The sequence below is a fragment of the Canis aureus genome, chromosome 17 (assembly GCF_053574225.1).
Source record: "Canis aureus isolate CA01 chromosome 17, VMU_Caureus_v.1.0, whole genome shotgun sequence".
Lineage (NCBI taxonomy): Eukaryota > Metazoa > Chordata > Mammalia > Carnivora > Canidae > Canis > Canis aureus.
The window spans coordinates 10,398,851-10,422,815 of NC_135627.1; the positions used below are offsets into that span (position 1 = coordinate 10,398,851).

The 23,965-nt window shown below is 37.0% G+C and overlaps 1 protein-coding gene across 6 annotated transcripts in view; it reads left to right on the forward strand.

The window, feature by feature from the left end:
- The window catches only part of NALCN (sodium leak channel, non-selective), a 318,959-nt gene that overhangs the window by 108,449 nt on the left and 186,545 nt on the right, over nt 1–23,965 (forward strand). For all 6 annotated transcript variants that reach the window (XM_077855055.1, XM_077855051.1, XM_077855050.1 and 3 more), the window contains 3 exons: nt 12,129–12,271; nt 12,403–12,507; nt 17,973–18,059. In XM_077855055.1, the coding sequence (XP_077711181.1) occupies nt 12,129–12,271; nt 12,403–12,507; nt 17,973–18,059 (335 nt within the window). The remainder of the gene's footprint in view (nt 1–12,128; nt 12,272–12,402; nt 12,508–17,972; nt 18,060–23,965) is intronic.

The window sequence follows — 23,965 nt, forward strand, 5'->3', positions numbered from 1 at the left end:
TAACTTTTGGAGGAACCTACATATTGTTTTCCACAGTGGTCACACCAATTTGCATTTCCACTAAGAGTACACAAGTGTTCCTTTTTCTCTACATCCTTGCCAACATATTTTGTGTCTTGTGTTGCTGAGTATAGCCATTCTAACAGGTGTGAGGTGATATCTTACTGTAGTTTTTATTTGCATTTCCCTGATAATGATGATGAGTATCTTTTCATATGTTTATTGACCATCTGTATGTCTTCTTTGGAGAAATGTCTCTTCATATCTTCTGCCCATTTGTTTTCTGGGTGTTGAGTTTTTTTTTTTTTTTTGGGTGTTGAGTTTTATAAGTTCTTTATATATTTTGGATACTAACCCTTTATTAGATATGTCATTTGCAAATATTTTCTCTCATTATGTAGGTTGCCTTTTAGTTTTGTTTATTTCTTCTTTTGGTGTGCAGAAGCTTTTTATTTTGATGTAGTCCTAATAATGTATTTTTGCTTTTGTTTCCCTTGCTTCAGGGAACCTATATACAAAAGTTGCTACAAAAAGTTGTGACAGCCAATGTCAGGGAAGTTACTGCCTGCTTGTGCTTTAGTTAGTACTGCCTAATTATTATATTTGGCATTTTTAGGTCTCTAATCCATTTTATTTTTGTGTGGGGTATAAGAAAGTGGTTCAGTTTCATTCTTCTGCATTTGCTGTCCAATTATCCCAACATTTGTTGAAGAGACTATCTTTTTCCCATTGGATATTCTTTCTTGCTTTGTGGAAGATTAATTGACCTATTATTATGGCTTTATTTCTGGGATTTTTATTCTGTCCTATTGTTCTAGGTGTCTGTTTTTGTGCCAGTACCATACTGTTTTGATTACTACAGCTTTATAATGTAACTTGAAGATTTTGCTCTTGTTTTCAAGATTGCTTTAGCTGTTCAGAGTCTTTTGTGGTTCCATACAAATTTTAGGATTGTTTATTCTAGTTCTGTGGAAAATGCTGTTGGTATTTTGATAGGAGTGGCATTGCATTTGTAGATTGCTTTGGGTAATATAGACATCTTAACAATATTTGTTCTATCAGTCTATGAGCATGAGATGTCTTTCCATTTCTTTGTATTGTTTTCAATTCCTTTCATCAGTGTTTTATAGTTTTCAGAGTACAGCTCTTTCATCTCTTTTGTTAGGTTTGTTCCTAGGCCTCTTATTATTTTTGGTGTAATTGTAAAGGAGATTGTTTTCTTAATTTCTTTATACTGCCTCATTATTAATGTATAAAAATGCAACAGATTTCTGTACATTGATTTTGTCCTGTGACTTTACTGAATTTATCAGTTCTAGCAGTTATTTGATGGAGCCTTTTGAGTTTTCTATAGAGAGTATCACACCATCTGCAGATAGTGGAAGTATTAATTCTTCTTTACCGAGTTGGATGCCTTTTATTTCTTTTTATTGCCTGACTGCTATGGCTAGGACTTCCAGTATCATGTTGAATAAAAATGGACCCTGGCAACCCAGTAATAAATTCCACTTGATTTTGATGAATGATTCTTTTAATGTGTTATTGAATTCAATTTACTAGTATTTTGTTGAGAATTTTTACATATGAGTTCATCAGATATTGGCCTACAGTTCTCTCTTTTTATAGTGTCTTTATCTGGTCTTGATGTCAGGGTAATGTTGGTCTCATACAATGAATTTGGAAGTTTTCATTCCTTTTCTATTTTTTTGAATAGTTTGAGAAAAATAAGTATTAACTCTTGTTAAATGTTTGGTAGAATTCACCAACATCTTGTTTTTAGTTTTATATTACCATCTAAATTTTTAAATCTTTTTATTGTAAATCATGGAATTTTATATTTATCATAACACAAATAAGAACTTTATTTTTAGTTAAAGCCATATGTTATTTATACTCATATTTATTGTAAATTACATTTGGTTAATATCACTCAGCTATCTTTCTTCCTTCCCACTTAGACCTGATTCAGTTTTAACATGCCTCTGTGAACAAGAATGTCAAATTATTTGTTTCTAATTTTGGTTGATCTTCTGATCCTGTGCCAATCACTGAGTCAGTCAGCCTTCCTATTAAGATTAAAACAAATTTTCACTGTTGTGGCTATTCTGAGGTAGATGGACCAGGTTTACCTTAGAGTTAATTCTTATTTTTCATTGCTTATGCTTGATGATACAGAGATGTGACTATATGTATCTCAAAATATCTAGACAAGAAACTCTTAGTCCTTTTTTCCAAATACTTGGTTCTAATTTTTCATTATTATGAAATTCTAATGTCATATCTATTAACTCTCTAAAAATTACATGAAATTCTGGCCTTTTTGCCTTCATTTTTTTTTATTGTAGTTTCCAATAAATTTTTCAAAGATGGGTGACAAAGCTAAAACACTCTAAGATAAACCATATTTTTGGCATTATATGTATTACTTGCTTTTTGAGAAAATTAAAAGGCTACTAAATAACCTTTAGTATATTGTTGGTGACTAGCACATATCAGCATTGCTATATTCAATCTATGGAGAGCTGAGGCTCAGAATGGTTAATTGGCAGGCCCAGTATCAATAGATAAGAAGTAGCAGACAAATGGAATGTTAGGGAAGGTAACTAAAAGCTAATTGTGGCTAACTGTAGGGTTTTTTTTGTTTTTTTTTAAGTCAACTAAAAGCAAATTTCCAAGAATTTCTTTAGATCTGAAGTCAAGGCTTCTCAAAGGCAGAGGGTAACAGGTATCTGTTGTGACCTCTTCTTTGCTGCTTTCATTCCCAGCCTACATGGAAACAGCCCAGCGCCAGAGGCAGAGTGTTTTCATTGGCATGTGGGCTCAGCGTCCTTGGAGCCGTTCTACTTTAATACCTCAACCTTCCTGCCAATGTCAGCATCCGGCCTTGTCAACACTTCTTTTTCCATTTGTGAATACTGTAGTTAAAGCTTTCACCTCTCCTTTTCTAGAAGTACTTTATATTTAGAACTTAGAAGTTTAGAAACTTTCTTCATCTGAAAAAAATACACTTCAACCAAGAGTCTTTATTACTTATTTAAAATGTTTAACTTAGAAAATGGATGGAACATACACATGCTTTTTCCTATAGGGCCTTTGATCTACTGCAAAACTTTAGTGCTATGAGTGAGGATTAAGGTAATAAAGTGATTTCACCAGTGAGGCAACGTGGTGCCAAAAGAGTGCTTAACCATAAAAACAAAACAAAATAACCAAACAACAACAACAAAAAACTAAGCTAAAATTTTTCAATCAAAAACTTAAGTTTTTATAAATACATTTTAAAATATTTAGAATTAAAAAAACATTTAGAATAAAAGAAGTCCTTTTGTGTTTGTTCCATGTTCTGGAATAGCAAATAAAATGTGTTGTTTTGTTTTGTTCTTTTCATGGCCACATGACAATTCTCAGGCTGAGTATGTGTAGATTATATGAGCATGTAGACAAGTTCTATGTAAATTATTATAATCATAAGATTACATCACTGTCTATCAGGCAAAGTACTTGAATTAATTATTTTGCATATACATTTTAGTAAAATCAAACATGATCCCAAGAATCATGTATACCACCACAGATCCAACTCTTAGGGTTTGCGTGTGCAGTTCACGTGAAAAGGTAAATGATGAGGTGGTGTGGGGCAGTTTGGTGGGAGAAGGACATATTATAGAAAGTTATAGGGAACCTCACAAGTGATGATTGGCCAAAATAGCTGAAATATGTGGTTAAAATGTGTGGGAAAAAGTTTACACCAGAGAGTGGGGAAATTGCCAGAAGTGACCCCAAGCTATGAGTTGTGGTTGAATCAGAGAAGCCACCATGCTATTAGAAATTCAGTCTTGGCTGCTCAGATTCCACTGTTGAGACTTAGACCCACGTGTGTCAGGCACTGTTCAAAAACCTTCTTTTCCACACTCTGCTTCACAGTCCCAGCAGCCCTGAGTTGTGAGCATGGACCACAGATGAATCCATTTTTTTCTGTGTTTGTCCTTGATTATAGCAAATTCCTCCTTTTGATTCCAATGCAAAATTTGTAAAACATGTGTTTGTGGTTTGTCTTGGAATAATTCAGAAAATGTCACTCTAATTTTTGATGAAGAAAATTTTTGTTCGATTTATTTCATTCAAAATATGTGATTTTTATTTTTAAAACGTAATATCTTGTAATATATCATTCTGCAAACTAATTCCCCCCAACCTGGGATGCATGTGTGCACAGTCATCTTGTAAAATTACAGGAAGTAAAAACAAATAAGATTTTTCTTCCAACAAAATTCATAAATATTAATATTATGGTACCACTGAGCTATCTACTATGTGGCAAATACTTTTATAAACAAATGGTGTCTTAGGATCTAGGCTGTTAGCCTCCAAAAATCTTTAGAGATGAATAAAATATAAAATTCAAATGTAGACTATTGTAAATATAGTCCTGAAATGTATTTTTAGGTCTCTCCTTTGGCCTAAAATTGTTTAACCTCCAAACTGTCATAATAAGTCTAAGGAGAAAATTTGAGAAATCCCACAACTGTTCCTTTTTCCCCTGTGTCGAGAAAGGAAATTCAATTCAGTTCAAAATACTTAATAAAGACAAATCATGTGAGGCCCTGAGCTAGGTAGGCACCGCAGCGTAGAGCTACAGAATCAGAAAGATTGCCAAGTTAGAAAAGTGATTCTCAACCAGGGGTGATTTTGCCTATCAGGTGATACTGGGTAAGGTTTACAAGCATTTCTGGTTTTTACTACTTGGGAGTAAAAACACCTTCCAGCACTTGGGAGGTGCAAGTGCTGTTGGAGTCTAGTTGGTAGGAGTCAGGGATGCTACAGTGCACAGAACAGGCCCCCACAACAAAGCGTTATTTAGCCCCAAATGTCACTAGTGCCAAAGTTGAGGAACCCTGGTTTAGAGCATCATCCAAGATAGTAATATTTCAGGATTTAAATAACAGTGAATTCTACATAAATCCAAACTGACAAGACAACTTATCTTTCAGTGGCTTCAGTGAATTTCCCCCTGAAAGTATGCAGAGCTCTTCTTTTCCTATTAGTTTTGTGGTTTCATAAGAATATTGCTCTGTGAAGCAGTTCTAAAGTTTAAAAATAAGATTTAGTTGGAGAGCAAGTTATATAAATGCAAACATGACAAAACAAATGAACAGCAATGAAGCACAACCCATCCTATCTTGAACAAGTTGTATTTCTAGTAATGGAAACATGCGAAGATTAAGCTCTTTACATGTGTTCTCTTATTTGAGCCCCTTTCAGGACCTAGTATTTGATCATTGCAACCATAGTCGCTAAAATAAGCATCCATTTGGAGACTAGGATGAGGATTATATCCTTCCACAGTAAAATATACCGGTTAAGTGCAGTTTATTGAGGCACTTTTAGATCACAGCCATTCATGGAGAATGGTAGAGAAACATGTCACTTTTTTTTCCCTTCCAGCTGAGGGGGATGCTCAAACTGGAATGTAGTAGAGGAAAAGCCAATGAGCTGATTCTCTAAAAAGGGTGGGATCCAATTAAAGTTAGCCAGAAGAACAGAAAAAGCAACTTAGAAAAGTTTGAAGGAAACTGATATTCTTGAGTAGCAAGAATACAGTCATTATACCCTCCTAAGTGAGAATCTGTGCCCTGGTAGGAAGTGAAGCCAGACAATCCGATCTATTTCATGAAAGGTACAGCAAGTTGAGAAGGTTGAGGACCAGATAAGAAAACGAGGAGAGGGAGGAGGAGGGGGAGGAGGAGGAGGAGAAAGAAGGGGAAAAGGAAGGGGAAAAGGAAGAGACATATCTGTAGTAGGATGACCTACATGGAAGAGGGATGACATACTCTAGAAGTATAGGGACCACTTCCAGACTCTTGTAGCATGCTATGCTTTACAAAGCCAAGAGCAAATTCCAGAAGGACAGAACCAGAGCCAATATCCAATGGAATGGGTTGCCTGATCTGAAATGGGGCTGCCTCAAGAGGTTATGTGTTCCATATCAGTGGAGGGATTAAAGTTCAGGAATGTTGCCCCAAAGATCCTAATATTGAGAGAGAAGATGGAATGGATGGTCCTAAAGGATGGTCCTTCATGGTTCTATTGGGAATTCTGAGCATGGGGGTAAACGTTATTGTCCATACTAAGGCCTGATATACTTACGTATATCACCAGCTCTAACTGTCCAAGTTTTTTCCACAATAGATTGAGTATCACCATCATTAGAATAGCACCACAGGGATCCCTGGGTGGCGCAGCGGTTTGGCGCCTGCCTTTGGCCCAGGGCGCGATCCTGGAGACCCAGGATCGAATCCCACGTCGGGCTCCCGGTGCATGGAGCCTGCTTCTCCCTCTGCCTATGTCTCTACCTCTCTCTCTCTCTCTCTCACTGTGTGCCTATCATGAATTAAAAAAAAAAAAAAAAAAAAAAGAATAGCACCACATATATTTTGTGTTTGAAGAGGAGTCTGATGGTGGGACCCCAGGTTAGTAGCTTATTATTAGTTATCACCACAATCTTGTGGCCCTGTTTTTGAAAGTTGAATGACTCAGTGGTGTTGTGTAACCTATGACTAGAAGAAACAATAGGGAATATTCCCAGAACACAATTTATCACTTTTTTTATGGAAAAAGAGCAAAGATAGCCAAGCAATAAGTGTGTTACTAAAGATGTCAAAACAATGGAAATATAATTTTGTTCAGAGCTATAAAAAAATCTGCTACTATGTCTCAATACATACAGCCTGTGGAAAGTTCCAAAGTATTTATTTTCTAGATGTAGACTAATGGGTCTATTTATCCACTGAATTCAAACTACCAATGGGAGAGGTCAGGAAGGATGAATGGAATTAGGAGAATTGATGAGATGTCATTGTGATTTTGTTTCCTATACAACTTGAATTTGTGCTTTGAGGATTTGGGGTCCAAGAACATGCTATAATTCCAGTAGCTTCACAGAGATATTTTTGGAGCAAGCTACATTGTTCTGCAGTAAGAGAATGTTTTCTATCCCCACATGCTATTGTAGAATCAGTATTCATTTAACAAAATGTAATCTTTTTTAGTTCTATAATAAAATGGACCAAAAGTATTCTTGAGTGCATCTAGAAAAATATTTTGTATGTACAATATATAATATTTTCTGGAGCTTCCCACAGTGGATCAAACAATAAAGGAAGACTTTCCAGTCTGTATTTAGTGTGCACTTTGAAATACGTGTCTGTGTTTTAAATGAATTTTGAAAGTCAGCAAAACATAAAGTCAATTATAAAATTATTACCATGGCTTCCAAATAATTGGTGCAATATTCACAATGAAGAAGAATTGCTTAAAAAAAAAAAGGCAGGTATTTGAGAAAAGCCTTCATATGTCTTAGTACTATGACAATTATTTAGTTTATCAACAGTTCTTGAGTGCTCTCAAAGCCAGGTACAGACATGAAAGATAGTTTTAACTTTGAGTGCTTACCAAGTTAGCTAATTAGTGCCAGCAAGGGAGATAAATGACACACCAGGACACAGGGTAAGTGAAGTGACACAGATGGGTGCCGGGCTCCCAGGGAGGTTTGAGAACCTAGTGTTGCTTGAGGGCAACGGAGGTGATCAGGGCTGCCTCACTGACCAGGATTCAGCTATGTGGACCAGAGAGAAGCACCAGGGCAGGCGCCAAACAAGACAGCAGTTTGTGCAAAGTTATGCAACCCGCTCTAGTTTCCTTCATCAGCCTTGTCCACTTCCAAAGAAAATAAGATGATCATAAGCTTGATTTTTGTCAGTTTAAATGTTGGTGAATAATTGGGAAATCTTTTCAAGAGAGATTTTCTTTTCACACACTTTGCAAAGTCAGGAGCCAAAAAGTGATGAGGAAAGTCTCATCCAGTTGCCTTTGCTCCTACAACTCTTGGTAGCTGCCTCACAGCCTTTGATCCAGGATAGCTGACAGAGAGTTCTGGAAGCACTTCCTTCAGGAGTCAGCATTGCTCCGGGAGTTATTTGGTTACATTTTCACAAATGTCTCATCTCTTTGTATCAACAGACCCTGCTCTTTGAGCCACATGGTGGGTTTCTACTTCTTACCTTTTCTGTGTGTGTCACAATAGGAAAAATGAAGGAAACTCTTTAAGATCAGAATGTACTATTTTTTTTTTACTTACTCCCAATGGCATCTTCCCTGTATATTTAATAAAGAAGGACCAGAACAAATATTGGAAGGATAATTCCATGTTCCTCTCAAATTTAACCTTACATTGACAGTGCTCATATTTTACCTGTAAATGCTCAATTGGTGAAATGATTAAGCTTTAATAGTTATTCATCATGGATTTCTGTAGCCACATTTCTTTTTTTTTTTTTCACATTTCTGATTTAGTCCAAATAACTAGAAGAAAATAAGGAACATAAGTTACTTCTTTTATGTGAAAATTATCTTTCGTATGCAGTCCACAAAAGCAAAACATTGGACATTTTTAGTACATATGAATCATTAATGAAAAGAGTCGTTTCTGTTTTCTCTTGGCATTTTATTTTTTGTGCGTGCTCTTCTTCCTGAATCTTTCCCTTCAAAGTCATCTCCTTGTATGAGTTTCTCAGTATGCTATATCCTTAGCCACCCTAGTCCTTCAGGGAAAAAGAAATGGACTTCATTTCAACTAAGGATAGTAGGAGAAAATATGCTCTTTTGAAAGTCCTATCCTCAAACAAGAGAAAATAAGAGGAAGATGGTAAAGGAAAAAGGAGTTTAAGACTTGGAACCTGATGGTGTGGGTTCAGTTTCTGGTTCTAACACTTTCCATCCCAGGCAAATTCATTAACTAGTGACCTTCACTTTTGCTCTTTTGTAACAGGATGTGCTGGATAATATACGTGCTCTTATACACCCGTACCCATCAACCTGCCTAATTAGAGGTTTCCTTAGCATTAAATATGTAAAAGAGCCTTGAAACCAAATATGATTTACAAATACTAGTTGTTATGGCAACGTCTTTCCAAAGTACAAAATATGATTGTATGAAGTTACAATTCATATACAGTACTTATCATTCGCTAAATGAGAATATGCTTTCCTTCTTTCTCAGCTTTTCTTTCAAGGCTGCTCTATGTCCCATTTGTCCCCATTTACTGCTAGGATTTTCTACTGTTCTGCACACTTTGGTTCATTGATGTTCTAATTACTCTTCCTGCATCCACAGACTCAGAGAGGCAGCTGGTCATCAGCCAACTTAAGTAACCCTCTTCTTAGTTTGGACATCTGATTGTATGCATATTCTAGTTTTATTTTTTTTAATTTTTTATTGGAGTTCAATTTGCCAACATATAGCATAACACCCAATGCCAATCCTGCCAAGTGCCCCCCTCATTGCCCATCACCCAGTCACCCCAACCCCCCACCCACTTCCCCTTCCACTACCCATTGTTCATTTCCCAGTTAGGTGTCTCTCATGTTTTGTCACCCTCACTGATATTTCCCACTCATTTTCTCTCCTTTCCCTTTATTCCCTTTCACTAATTTTTATATTCCCCAAATGAATGAGATAATATAATGTTTGTCCTTTTCCGATGACTTATTTCATTCAGCATATAATACCCTCCAGGTCCCTCCATGTCAAAGCAAATAGTGGGTATTTGTCATTTCTAATGGCTGAGTAATATTCAATTGTATACATAAACCACAGCTTCTTTATCCATTCATCTTTCGATGGACACCAAGGCTCCTTCCACAGTTCAGCTATTGTGGACATTGCTGCTATAAACATCGGGGTGCAGGTGTCCCGGTGTTTCACTACATCTGTATCTTTGGGGTAAATCCCCAGCAGGGCAATTGCTGGGTCGTAGGGCAGGTCTATTTTTAACTCTTTGAGGAACCTCCACACAGTTTCCAGAGTGGCTGCACCAGTTCACATTCCCACCAACAGTGCAGGAGGGTTCCCCTTTCTCCGCATCCTCTCCAACATTTGTTGTTTCCTGCCTTGTTAATTTTCCCCATTCTCACTGGTGTGAGGTGGTATCTCATTGTGGTTTTGATTTGTATTTCCCTGACGGCAAGTGATGTGGAGCATTTTCTCATGTGCTTGTTGGCCATGTCTATGTCTTCCTCTGTGAGATTTCTGTTCATGTCTTTTGCCCATTTCATGATTGGATTGTTTGTTTCTTTGCTGTTGAGTTTAATAAGTTCTTTATAGATCTTGGAAACTAGCCCTTTATCTGATACGTCGTTTGCAGGTATCTTCTCCCATTCTGTAGGTTGTCTTTTAGTTTTGTTGACTGTTTCTTTTGCTGTGCAGAAGCTTCTTATCTTGATAAAGTCCCAATAATTCATTTTTGCTTTTGTTTCTCTTGCCTTCATGAATGTATCTTACAAGAAGTTACTGTGGCCAAGTTCAAAAAGGGTGTTGCCTGTGTTCTCCTCTAGGATTTTGATGGAATCTTGTTCACATTTAGATCTTTCATCCATTTTAAGTTTATCTTTGTGTATGGTGTAAGAGAATGGTCTAGTTTCATTCTTCTGCATGTGGATGTCCAATTTTCCCAGCACCATTTATTGAAGAGACTGTCTTTTTTTCCAGTGGATAGTCTTTCCCGCTTTGTCAAATATTAGTTGTCCATAAAGTTGAAGGTCCACTTCTGGATTCTCTATTCTGTTCCATTGATCTATGTGTCTGTTTTTGTGCCAGTACCACACTGTCTTGATGACCACAGCTTTGTACTACAACCTGAAATCTGGCATTGTGATGCCCCCAGCTATGGTTTAATTTTTTAATATTCCCCTGGCTATTCAAGGTCTCTTCTGATTCCACACAAATCTTAAGATAATTTGTTCCAACTCTCTGAAGAAAATCCATGGTATTTTGAAAGGGATTGCATTAAATGTGTAAATTGCCCTGGGTAGCATGGACATTTTCACAATATTAATTTCTGTGTGATTAGAACATAGATAGGTGGATATTAGTTTTATATCCTGTAATGACCCCTTAATAGCAATGGAATCTATTGCAGTGTGAATGTTTATAGTTTTGTGAATAACAATATGTATCATATTTCTCTTGCAAACAACTTTAATTCAGCACTATACTTTTGATTTATGTTTTCCCTCACAAAATAACATTAAGCAAATATTTTCATTTTTTACAATAATAGTACTTAAAATTTTTTCAGTACTCTGTGTCAATGCTTTACAGAAATGAAATTATTTAATCTTTACAGCTCTGTGAGATATTATTTACCCATTTTACAGATGGGAAAAACAAACCACAGAAATGATGTCTAGGAGACAAGATATCATCATAGTTAAATATGCAGGGCCTCTTTCCAGAATGGCTGGGTTAATTCTACTTCCCCTATTATTATCTGTATATTTTTAGATAAATTACTTATATATGCTTAAATTTTCCCATCTATAAAATGGGGAAATAATAACCTATCCCTCATAATGTCATAGGAATTGAACAACTGTCTTTCTCCTGACTGGCATTTTAGGTTCTCTGAACTATATAAAAAATCTGTCTGCATATATTTTGCTTTTCTTTCTTTCTGTCATCAGTAGTAGCATTTTCAATGAGACAGTTCTCCCAGACAATACAAAGTGCTATTGAATGATTTACTGTCTTATGTTTCAGTGTTCAGTAAACACCATAGAATCTGAAGACAGGCTCCGTCATATTAATTTTTGGAGCCTAAGGAACTTTAGTGTCCCTATGGGAAAGTCACCTCAAACAAAACCCAGTCTCAAATTTATTTCATTCTGGCTAAAACTATACCAAGGGCTTTCAGCACACTCAAAGTGTTAAGCCCCAGTGGCAAGCTTAGACTGTATGCATTATTTTTTATTATAGCTTGGTTTGAATGTTCGTTTCCTTTTCCAAGCTCTTAGATGCATTTAACAGCTAAAGATAGAACATAAAGTTCTTTTATTGCTCGTGAAATTGCCCTGGCTTGAAGTCAGAAACAACTTTTTTTTTAAGTCAGAAACAACTTTATCAAAAATCCTAAGAATGAGAACACTAAATTTTGCATATGATTTTTGTCCCTTTAAAAGAGTTTTTGTCATTGAGAAAATGAGCATGGATGAATAGTGATTGTTTTTCTGAGAAGCGTTGCCCCATTTGCAGAGTCTCCTGTAACTCAGTCTGCTCTCCTGTGTCCCGACAGGCACCAGCATCTTCACCGTCTATGAGGCCGCGTCCCAGGAAGGCTGGGTGTTCCTCATGTACAGAGCTATTGACAGCTTTCCCCGCTGGCGCTCCTACTTCTACTTCATCACTCTTATCTTCTTCCTGGCCTGGCTCGTTAAGGTACTGCAGAAGCTCCTCCTAATAAAATCTGTGTTTTCTGGCAGTCTCTGCAGATCTCTTGTTTCCTTTCTATTGCGCACAGCTTCCTCATCCCCAGTCTTGAGTAAACGTGGTTTGTGATTTTCTTTCAGAATGTATTTATCGCTGTCATCATTGAAACATTTGCAGAAATCAGGGTGCAGTTTCAACAAATGTGGGGATCGAGAAGCAATACTACGTCAACGGCCACGACGCAGGTACCATATGGGAAGATGATGTTCTTTCCCATCAGAAGACAGTCATATCAGGCCTAACCCTCAAAAGGCCTTGATAGAACTTGGGAATGCCCTCTGAGAAAGGCCTTCTACAATTATACCCGCAGAGGGAGGTATTGAGAAATGCTGGTGCAAGGGCCTAAGGCCAAAACAATCAAGTTAGCCTTTCTGAGTGATAGGGTAGATTTGATAAAAACCAAGATTGTCACCACATTTGCTACGTACTTTTGATTTGATTTGGCCTTTTTAAGTCTTTAAAAGGCTTGCAGATAAAAATGGAAACTGTAGAATTTCCCATTTTTATAAATACTTATTCATGTAACTGAAAAACAATATAATGGCCTTTATGTATAGGATTAGAATTATTTTTGGAATAGAAAGTATATTTCAGGGGGATCCCTGGGTGGCTCAGCGGTTTCGCGCCTGCCTTTGGCCCAGGGCGCGATCCTGGAGTCCCGGGATCGAGTCCTGTGTTGGGCTCCTGGCATGGGGCCTGCTTCTCCCTCTGCCTGTGTCTCTGCCTCTCTCTCTCTCTCTATCATATATAAATAAAAATAAATCTTAAAAAAAAGAGAAAGTATATTTCATTCAGCACGAACTCATCACGATATAGTAAATCATGAAGAAGACTCCATAATGCATACCTGTGATTTTTGAGGAATCACTACACATTCGGAAGGGTGGCCCTAATGCTTCCAAGTAATTGAGATTTCCCTAGAATTTAATTATAAGTATCAGGGCAGTTGTTACATAGGAGGGCAGTCCAGATCCCATGTCTTTGTTTTTAATTTTGGTTTTGTTTTGAGTTTGTTTTGGGGGGGAGGTTCTGTTTCTGTGTTTAGAAAGAGGAAAGGTAGGTTTATATATCTTAGTCTAGTTTTAATCTTTATAAGTGAGAGAGAAAAAAATTCCTGAAATCAAGAATGAAATAATTTTAATGCTTGTGACTATTATTTTAATATTCATTTTTAAGTGAAATGTAATATAACTTTGTAAATATTTTAATGTAACTTCATAAATAGTAGTCTGTTGACAAAGATATTTGTGAAAGATCCAAGGCAAAAATTTTACCCTGAAAATCTTCAAATTGAACTTTTGTTAACTAAATGCTAAAATGCTATTAAACATGCTAATATTTGAAAAAGCCCTATGCAGCATCTTTATGGTGTTGTGAAGATTTGAATTGTCTAGCCAGCTCATGATAGATGAAATAGCATTAATATTATTCAATTTTGGCAAGCACCTATTCAACCTTTTATGAGAGTTTTTTAAGTTATGTAAGTTATGTCACAGATGACGTGTTAAAAAAAACACATCTAGTTTTTATTTCTTCTGTCATCTCATCTAGTGAACTATGAGAAATAATAAAATTCCAGATCCATTCTGGCATGTCTTTTAAGTCAGGTGACAACCTCTGGAAGGTGTGTCTTCTGCTTTAGACTTTGAGAACTAAATGGAGCATAGATCTATGAACTCAGCACAGAATTTATGTTCAATGTTCCTGAGAGATGACCTAAAATGTTTTTAAAACCACATCATGCTTATTAAGTAACTCTTATTTATAAAGCCACAGCTGTAAAAGTAGTGTTTGGAAGCTCCACCAAATCAGCCAGCAGTTCTAATAGAAAGTGAAATGTGAAGGGGACTTTCAACAAAGTTGTGCAAAATGGTTTTGATGCAAAATTATACTTAATCAGGAGGAATAAGTTGGTAATTCAGAGGTAATGCGTCTAGGTATTCAGCAGAGGTAATCACACAGAGAATCATGAAAAACCTTCATTAAGAAAAATGCTGTGGCTGATGATCCAGTTGCTAGGCAACTGAAGCTCCTGCCACAGAACAGCACTTGGGCTGCCTGGCAACAGGCCCCGCCCAGCCGGTTGCCAGCCACCAGACAAGTGGCCCAGAGGCTTTTGTGTCTGGGGAAAGGAGGGGGGCATCGTCTCCTGTGATTTTGTTACATTTGTAAAATCTGAGAGAACTCTGGGCCCAAGGGCCTCTAGTTGAATAGCTTAAAACACTAAATCATTAGTTTCTACTTGTAATAAAACAGATAAAGCATTAAGGAAATAAAACAGTGATGGGGTTATATTGCAAAGCACATGGTTTTTCAGAAATGGAGTCATTTCTGGCCATTCTTCAGCAGGTGGCACATTTGCAATTGTTCTGTGTTATCTTCACCACGAGCTAGGAGGGTCCCAGGCTTGGTGGAACTTGTTGGTGTCTTGAGGTCTATGGATTTTCCAAGAGGGCTGTGTGTTTAGAGAGAAGATTATACATATTAATCAGATAAGTCAAAGGCTTTCTGATATCTTAGGCAGTTTAAAAGGAATTGTCTCTGATATGGACTGTTCAGAGGCAAAAGAGAACCAGTGATGAGAACTGGGTGGGTTTTTAAAAAATAATAGTAATAATAACAAAGCAACCCGCCTTTGACTCACAGCATAGAAACAAATTACAGAAAAAAATTAATGCCAAAGGACTTGTGGAGTTCCTAATACAACATGTAACAGGAAAACAAAGAGAAAGTGAAGTGGAAAATTTCAGAGCAGTCATCATCAGTTTACCTGAGCTCCGGTGGCGAGAGTGGCTTTCTTGCCTGCATAATTATTAGCCGTGGGTCACTGTCGCCACCTGCTCAGTTATATATCGGGTTAAAGGCCAAGATACTCACGCATCTGTGATACAATGGCACCTGCATCACTCAACCATAGGACTGCCCATGCCACAAGTGTGTAGGGGGATTGCCCCAGAGCTAGATGTTGGGATGCACAGACGTGCTAGTAGAAGACGTCCTGGACTCAACATCTTTCTAGCGCAGACCTTTATTCTCACTCCTTAGATACTTCCCCACAGACATTTGTCACCAGGCATGTGGTCTTCCCATCCACACTGACTCACGGTGGGGATTCCACTTTGCCTGGAGAAGAACTGAAAGGATTGTTAAACTTTAGGGCCACAGAGTCTACGTTTATGTTAGGTATGCTGATATGAGACTCAGGGCAGGCTCTGGCAATCAATGCAGATTTAACTTTATGTACTGATTATGGTCCAGTAGGGTCCTATCAAGGAATGTGGAGGGACAACTGGCAGCTCAGGATTTGAGCCCTGAGGATAGTCCTGGCTTTGACTATCCTGTTGTCTACCTCACATAAACCATGACATTAACCAATCTAAATGCTGTCTTGTAATTCAGAGGACTAAAGAGAAACTGGGCATTGAACATTTCTGCATTTCCTTCACTTCATTTTATACAAAGGAATGACCTTGAGAGAACACTTTTACTAACAATTAAATTGATTCATTTGATTTTGGTCAACTGGAAAAAATAATTTGACAGAGAAAATTAGTCTGCTACTGATCAAAGCAAATATATGCCCCAGGGATCCTCTGTACTATGATGAGAAAGTATAGGATGCATGTCCAGAAGATTTGTAGCTAGTGACTGACAGGGATGCTTTTGTCATTTCTCCTTAAGGAGACACACAGAATTTTGACAGGAACTTTAAAAGACACTTGAAAAGGTTTGCATTTCAACCAGTGTATGGATTCTCAGAATGAGCCTATTCATGGGGATGTGCTTGATTCTACCACTAAGAATACCTGTCAAAATTCATTCTAAAGGGAATTAGAATCCTGCGTGTGGGCACCTGAATAAAACAATTTGTAATTGGCATCTTTGATCAAAGAATCTATGGGTAAATGTGTACCTCTATTTTGTCATTTAAAAATATTTACATGGTATATGGACAGATGGGAGCTACAGTTGGGGTGAGCACAGAATAATGTAAAAATAAATCAGGATAATGCTTCATGGGATAATTAAATTGAGCAGATGTGTAAGAGTATTTTGTAGGATGCCATATAATAGGTGCTCTCTGTATATGTTTGAAAGTATGAAATAAGTAGCATACTTAGCAAGGAGCCCTTAGTGCAATCTTTGAAAGGTATTGATTCTAGGACACATAAACATCTGATATACCATTTTTGAATGGATTTTTGTAGGTAGCATTGTTGAGAACTCTCAATTTAAATACTAAAAAATGTTTTCTAAATAAAAAAATACATATTATGGTCTGTGAATTTTGGCACTTGTCCCTCATCACCTCACTTATTTTATTGAAGGCAAGTTCTCTTTCTTCAAATGATCTACTACCTCTCTTCCCAGGAATTCTAGGTATGGGATTTTTGCATCATCCCATATTTTCCATCAATAATTACCCTTTTGAACACAGACTAATATGAGGACGTGAATAAGTATGGCAAAGAAAATGTTTACTTATGTGTATGAAATTATGGCCTTGGACAGGAATAAAGCTAGCTTACAGTTAGTGTCTTAGAAAAATTAAAAAAAAATCCTTAATTTCACCTTATCTTACTACCAACTCACCCCTCCCCCTACACACACAAACCCCTAAGGAATTGGAATGAAAATATACTAGTGTAATACTGATGGATGACTAATTTTTGAGGTGGGTAGAGTATGTAGTAAAATAATAATCCAGGCACCCAACAATGCAGTTATCCAATTCAATGAATATCAGATTTTAGTATCCTATATCATTCTGAATTTCATCCACATATATTTTAAGACAAAAAAAAGCTACTTTTGCCTTCATAAATATGTACATAAAATTTATGGGATGCCTGGGTGGCTCAGTAGTTTAGCACTGTCTTTGGCTCAGGGCGTGATCCCGGAGTCCTGAGATTGAATCCCACATCAGGCTTCCTGCATGGAGCCTGCTTCTCCCTCTACCTATGTCTCTGCCTCTCTCATTCTCTCTCTCTCTCTCTCTCTCATAAATAAATAAAATCTTAAAAAAATTTTTGCTGAGCAGATTAAGTTGGCCCAATTAAAATAATTTCACAGAGTCTACTACGTGATATGTCAATCTCCTACCATTAGAATAACACCAGTCTTTTTCCTTGTGCCACATGCACACTTCTTATATAATTTATCCTGAGAATACTTTTCTGTTGGCTCAGTGAGGAATGTCCACTAAATAATGATAAAAATGTACCACTCCTGGTTAAAAACACACCAGAAATAATGCTTTAGAATTCTAATTTTCATTTTTTTTTCCAGGTCTGATATGTAATAATCAATCACCAACATAATAAGGATAAAATACCTCCTTTAAAGTCTTGTTGAGAAGAATATTTGGGCAATTATATGCAAAGCACATGTAAAGCAGAAAGGACCTGATGCATAGCAAGTGCTCAATAAATGCAGGCTAGCAATTGCCATTATTCTTGTTATGATTATTATTCACTTAAGTTTTTGGTCTTCAAATGAACATAATTGGAATGACTCATGTTCTAAATATAAATCCATAAAAAGACAAATTTTTGATAGCATGAAGACTGTAAAAGCTGGAGACATAAAGTAGGAGTTCTCGATGTTCCTTATTAAGTGTCTCTGACTCATCTCCCTCTTTGTCTTGAAGATGTTTCATGAAGACGCTGCCGGCGGATGGCAGCTGGTAGCTGTGGATGTCAACAAGCCCCAGGGACGCGCCCCAGCCTGCCTCCAGGTGCAGTACAATATCATTTTTAATTTAAAATTTTTAAAAATTTATTTTATACAAGGAAATCCACCGCTCTCCAAACTCTAGGTCTGTCTAAATTTATGGTCCAGGAGTCAGGGACAATATTTTACTCCATCCCGTATTCCCAGGACCTACCTTTTACTTTTTTTAGACATGCAGCAAAGATCTGGTCAATTTCAAGTGCATGAAGGCACACAAGTAAAAATGGCATGCCAACTGTTAAATCAGTGAAGAATTTTGTTGTCATATTAAATGTCATAAAAGTAGTCTTCCACAAAGGCCTGAATTATTTAAGGGGGGGGCAGTCACAATCATAATTCACTTAATTAAGTACCTTACCAAGTACCTGGGAGAGCACATCTTTAATAGGTAGTCTGTTCTGCATCTGCAAGCTGTCTGAACAATATGACATAATAAAGATGCTTCCTTACCAAGCACACCTGCAGCAAATACAAAGTCATGGGATTGCGCATTGGTCCTGGGAAGTGATCAGGGATTGTCCCATCGGGTTTCGGGCCAGTGGACTTTTTTGGACTTATATTCTTCCCTCAGCTCTACTTAAAGCCCAATAAACTCTTTTTTTTCTTTGGTGGACTACACTGACACCTTCTCTTGCTTTGTGCCCCGTGCCTGCCCCTAAATATTAGTAATACTTATTCAAAGCCATGTCACTTTTCCAGAAGCAGCATCCCTATTGCCCCACTGCATTTTCACTCTGTCCATTTCCATATTCTTTAAGGGTGAAAAGTCAAGCCATGCCATCATGGGGACTGAGAACTGACCCTCTCAGATAATTTTATTTTCTTCACACTCTGATTTTCAGTTACAAATCCTCTTCTCATTAAGGGCTGATTTTATTGTTCTTTATATCCCTTCCCATAATTTGGGAAGGCTTTGTCATCTGTTTCAGGATAAGAACATGCCTTCCTTCTTTCTTTAGGGTCGTTCTCTAGGTGAGGGCTCAGGGTGCATTTCAAGGATTGATACATAAGAAGCAAAATATTTTACTCTGAACCATTACTGGGGGGGGTACGTTCATATGGCCACTTAATCATATAGTTACTTGTTTCTATCAGTTAAAAGAATGGAAAGGAAAAGAAGAAGAGTTTACAAGAATATTGATGATATCTAATGTTATTTTGTGGCTCTCTTTCTGTTTTATATTGGATAGTGACAGTGCTAATAATTAACTCTTAAAATTACCCATAGTATCACCGTTGCTACTGACAGTAGAAAGAATGACAGCAATTGTAGCTTCTTGCCTAAAAAGCACTTTCATTTAAGTTACTCAGTAATCCGTCATCTGATATTTGCTGATACTAAGAGAGCCCAGAACAAAACAAACAAAGCCCTTCTGCCCTTACAGAGCTTACTGAAGGGTCCTTCAGGGTGGGTGGAGAAAAACCAGCATCGAACTAGCAATTACAAAATTAATGAGGATTTTAAAGAAGTAATGCAGGATGCTATGGGAATATACATTTTGGAGTCCTTACTTCTTCTCTGAGAGGTCAGGGAAGGCCCTCACTCGGTATAGCCCAGTGATGGAGAGAGACAGGCATGCTCCCCCTCAGCCTTCATAGATGTGGAGTTGGAGATCCAGAAGGTCTGGGTGAGCTCCTAAAGTTGCATCTCAACCAAATGGAGAAGCTAGAACCTATACCTGGGTCTTCTGGTTCCTAATCCTGTGCTTTATCCAGTGGAAAAATATGTATCAAGGAAATAAGTTTGTAATAGAAAAAATCAGGCCAGCTATGAGTATCAAATCAGTCTTACTGGGGCCCTGAATACATTGCTTTAAATGTATTCATTTAATAGGCACCTGGGTGGCTCAGTCAGTTAAATGTCTGCCTTTTGCTCAGGTCATGATCTCAGGGTCCTGGGATGAAGCCTCGAGTGGAGCCCCCTGCTCAGTGGGGAATTTGCTTCTCCCTCTTCCTCTGACCTTACCCTCTGCTCATGCTCTCACTCTTTTTCTCTCAAATGAATAAATAGAAAAAATCTTTAATAAATGTATTAGATGCTTGTGAATAGATGCCTCAGGGTTGCAGTCTGGAATTAGAAAGCAAGTTAACCTCTTTATCACAGATTTGAGATGACAAGAGATAAATGGCCAGGGGAGTGCAATGAGGAGACAGAACCGTACAGGGATATAGGAAAATAAAGTTCAGTGGAGAGGTGGGTAGATGTTAGGCTAGAAGTATGCAATGTGGCATCCAAGAGACCTGCATATTAGACACTTTTGTGACTATGGCAGCATGCTTGATAAATTTCATGGATGATGATACATATGGTTTGAAATGAAGGTAAATAAAGTCTGACATTTCAGCATGAAGATAGTTCCATTTAACTCAGCTTTCCATGTTTGGCCCTAAATCAAGCTTTCCAGAAGAGCCCATTTGAAGGAGTACAAATGCAAAGTGGAATGGCTAAGGGATCAATCTGTTTGCAGTGGGCATGAACTATGAATAGAGAGAGAGAGTACATTTCCATGTCTTAGTGAAAAATTGATTAACCATTCATCAGTTAATTAAAAGAGAAAGAAAAAGAATTAAGTAAAGAAAAATATTTAAAATAAAATAGCATGGAATGCTCGTTGGCTTTTACTAATGACTAATGCCATCTAAAACTAGGTAACAAGGAGATTTTATATGAATCATCTGCTCACTTCTGTCTAGAACTATAATGATCTCTCACCCTCAAGAACAAACAGTAGAATGTATCACTTCTGTTTTTTAAAATGAGCAAAATGTGACATCACATTCTCCTAAAATATGTATTAAACTATAGAAATAACATTTAAAAATAAGTATTTACTTTAATTCCTCCCAATTTATCCTCCCTCATCCTCTCCCAGAGGTAACCTGGAGGTTAACAGTAAGAACCAGGTTTTCTAAGACCCATTACTCCTGCATTTACACTGTATATCTCTTATAAACCAGCATTTCTGCTTCCACGAGGCACTGTCATTTTTTCATGTTTCTTCTTTCTAGAACACTTCCTCTCCCACTCAGAATTCAGCTCAAAAGTCACTTCCGTAAGGAAGCCTTCCTCATCCTCAAAGAAGATTATCAGCTACCCTGGTTGTATATTTCCCATTCTTTTGTGTTTATTTTTTATTCTTTTTAAAGATTTTATTTATTTATTCATGAGAGACACAGAGAGAGAGAGAGAAGCAGAGACACAGGCAGAGGGAGAAGCAGGCTCCATGCAGAGAGCCTGATGTGGGGACTCAATCCCAAGACTCCAGCATCACGCCCTGGGCCGAAGGCAGGTGCTAAATCGCTGAGCCACCCAGGGATCTTTTGTGTTTATAATAACTTTAATAAAATAAATTAAAATAGTATAATTCATTATTTAAAGTCTGTTTAGAGGAAACTCCATGGCAATAGGAGCGACAATGGTCGTGATCACTGCCAGAAGTATTCCTGACACATGGAAGAGGCTCAGTTGGTGTTTACCAAACAATAGAAAAAGTGAAAGAAGGATGTAGAACCTTCTTGGCTTGTGCAAGTATTCATTGGGCTTCTCATTTAGAAGCAGCTCCATCTGTCCTCTTGGTCTTCTTTCTAGCAACCAGAAATTGAGTGGATGATGACAATAACATTATTTCTATACAAGAATTTATTTCTAAGTCTAAAACAAGCAGTACATAGGGAGTTTGTAGAAAATACCCGTCATAGCTGGATAACATTGGATGCTTTTGCTAGCGTGTCTTTTTTCCAATATGGTGGCAGAGCCTTGACAGATCCTAGCCTGACTTCTGTTATTTCCCTCAGCCTTCTGAATTTTTTTTTTATCTTTCCAGCATATGAAATAAATAGATCAAAATTTAGAAAAGAAGATTCGGTCAGGAATAACAGTTGAAAAGAACCAGAGCCAATTCCTATCTTAACAAAAAAAGGTGGAATTTATTGGAATGAAACGTATGAATAGCTGTAATTAAATTGACTTAATAATTTTGCCATCATTGAAATAAATCAGAAAAATTAGGTATCAATAAATATTTGAGAGTTGGCAAACTGGTCACCCAGAGTCCCCATTTGGGTATTAAAGGAACTGTTGATTTTGTCCTGAGAGTGGAACTTCGTTTTAAAATTTGACCTCAGGTTTAAAACAATATTTTACCCAAAAACCCATATATCCTACTGCTTCGTTTTAAAATTTGACCCCAGGTTTAAAACAGAATATTTTACCCAAAAACCCATATATCCTACTGTTTCGTTTTAAAATTTGACCCCAGGTTTAAAACAGAATATTTTACCCAAAAACCCATATATCTTACTGCTTTGATAAAATAGGTAATCCATGAAATACATTACAATATAACATTAGTTCACAAAGATAGTATAATAGTAAGTCATGCATAAATTTCAATTGTTTCAAAATAGTCTTTCCATAAATTTTATGTTTTCAAAATTTCAAAATTTTAAAACCACCAACTCAAAATAAATGGAGATTGGCTTGAATGCCTTTGTAAGTGAAGGGCATTTAAAAATCATCTCTGTCCTTGTTTCAGGTGACATTGCTTTGATTTGCTTACTTTCTTCATTGGTATTACTTCTTATATTTTTACTTTCTATTCTGTTTTCTGTATCCTAGTCTAATTTATTGGTACAAACATCTACATGTCTTTTCTGCCAACCATAAGAAATTAATTTAATAAAATAAGATTGACTGATGTGGCTTAATCTCCCTCTTACTGATAAACTAAATATGTGGTGGACTGATGTTTCTGTGATTCTGGGTATTTGATGTATTTTTCTCTCTCTGTATGTATTTATGCATGTATCTAAAAGATAAATATATGTGTATATGTAAATGTACTATGTATTTCTGCAGTGTAAAAATATATATGCATGTATATATGTATGTGTGTATATATACTTTTTTTACATTGCAGAAATAAATATTCCACTGAGCAGTGATAGGATCTGAGCAACAGGATGTTTTTTTTTTTTTTATCATTTCCCTACATTGCTGCACACACACACACACACACACACACACACATATTTTACCTCATTTCCAATGTTACAATCATAGTATCTCCACTTCCTCTTTGCATATATTGATTATGGAGCTATCAAATGAGTTAGGAAACTTAGAGGTCTTCTTACTCTTCTGCAGAATATTAGACACTATAGAGCCATTTGTAGAAGAAAAACTAGGCACCTTTGGTCTGCAACTAGAAACTCTACAAATTCCACTCTGTGTTCTGAGACACGAATTTTTAAGTGTAATCATAGCTATAATTATAACCATAACAAGAGTCCTATATAGACATGCAGGGAAAGGATTCAATTTGGCATCCTTAGGGTGGTCTTTTCTGGTTTCATAATAAATGAAAAGGCATATGCTCTTAAATTTAATTGCAAAACCACTAGTTCAGAGCAAGACTATCTAGGTTATGAGTGGTGAGGCCTATGGTAACATTTGTTAAAATGTTTAGTTGATTAACTTAGTGTAAACTTCATTAACTTAATTTTGCTAGGGTGTTTTTCATGTTTAGCCAGTTATTAATGAAATTCATACCACGTTTACTAAGGAAATCTATGCAATTCTTTATAAATTCATTCCTAAGCTAAGGACAAATAAATGAATCTCCTATACCCCTAAAACACCCCCTCTCTGCCTCGGCCCTGTCTAGAGTGTCTTTTTGCTTCTTTCTTTACTTCTCTGTGCACTGCTAATATGCTCTTCATTCTGGGGTCCCGCTCCTTCCTGCCATTGGTCCTTATTATGGGAACAAGATGGGTGGAAGTGACAAGAAAAAGCCTGAGAATAGGGATTAGCCAAGCCCAAGACCCGGTTTCCTTTTATTTTTGTGCTACAACTGCCTCCAGCACGTGGCTTCTGACCCCCTTCCCTCTCACCCTTGTCTCCCCAGCTAC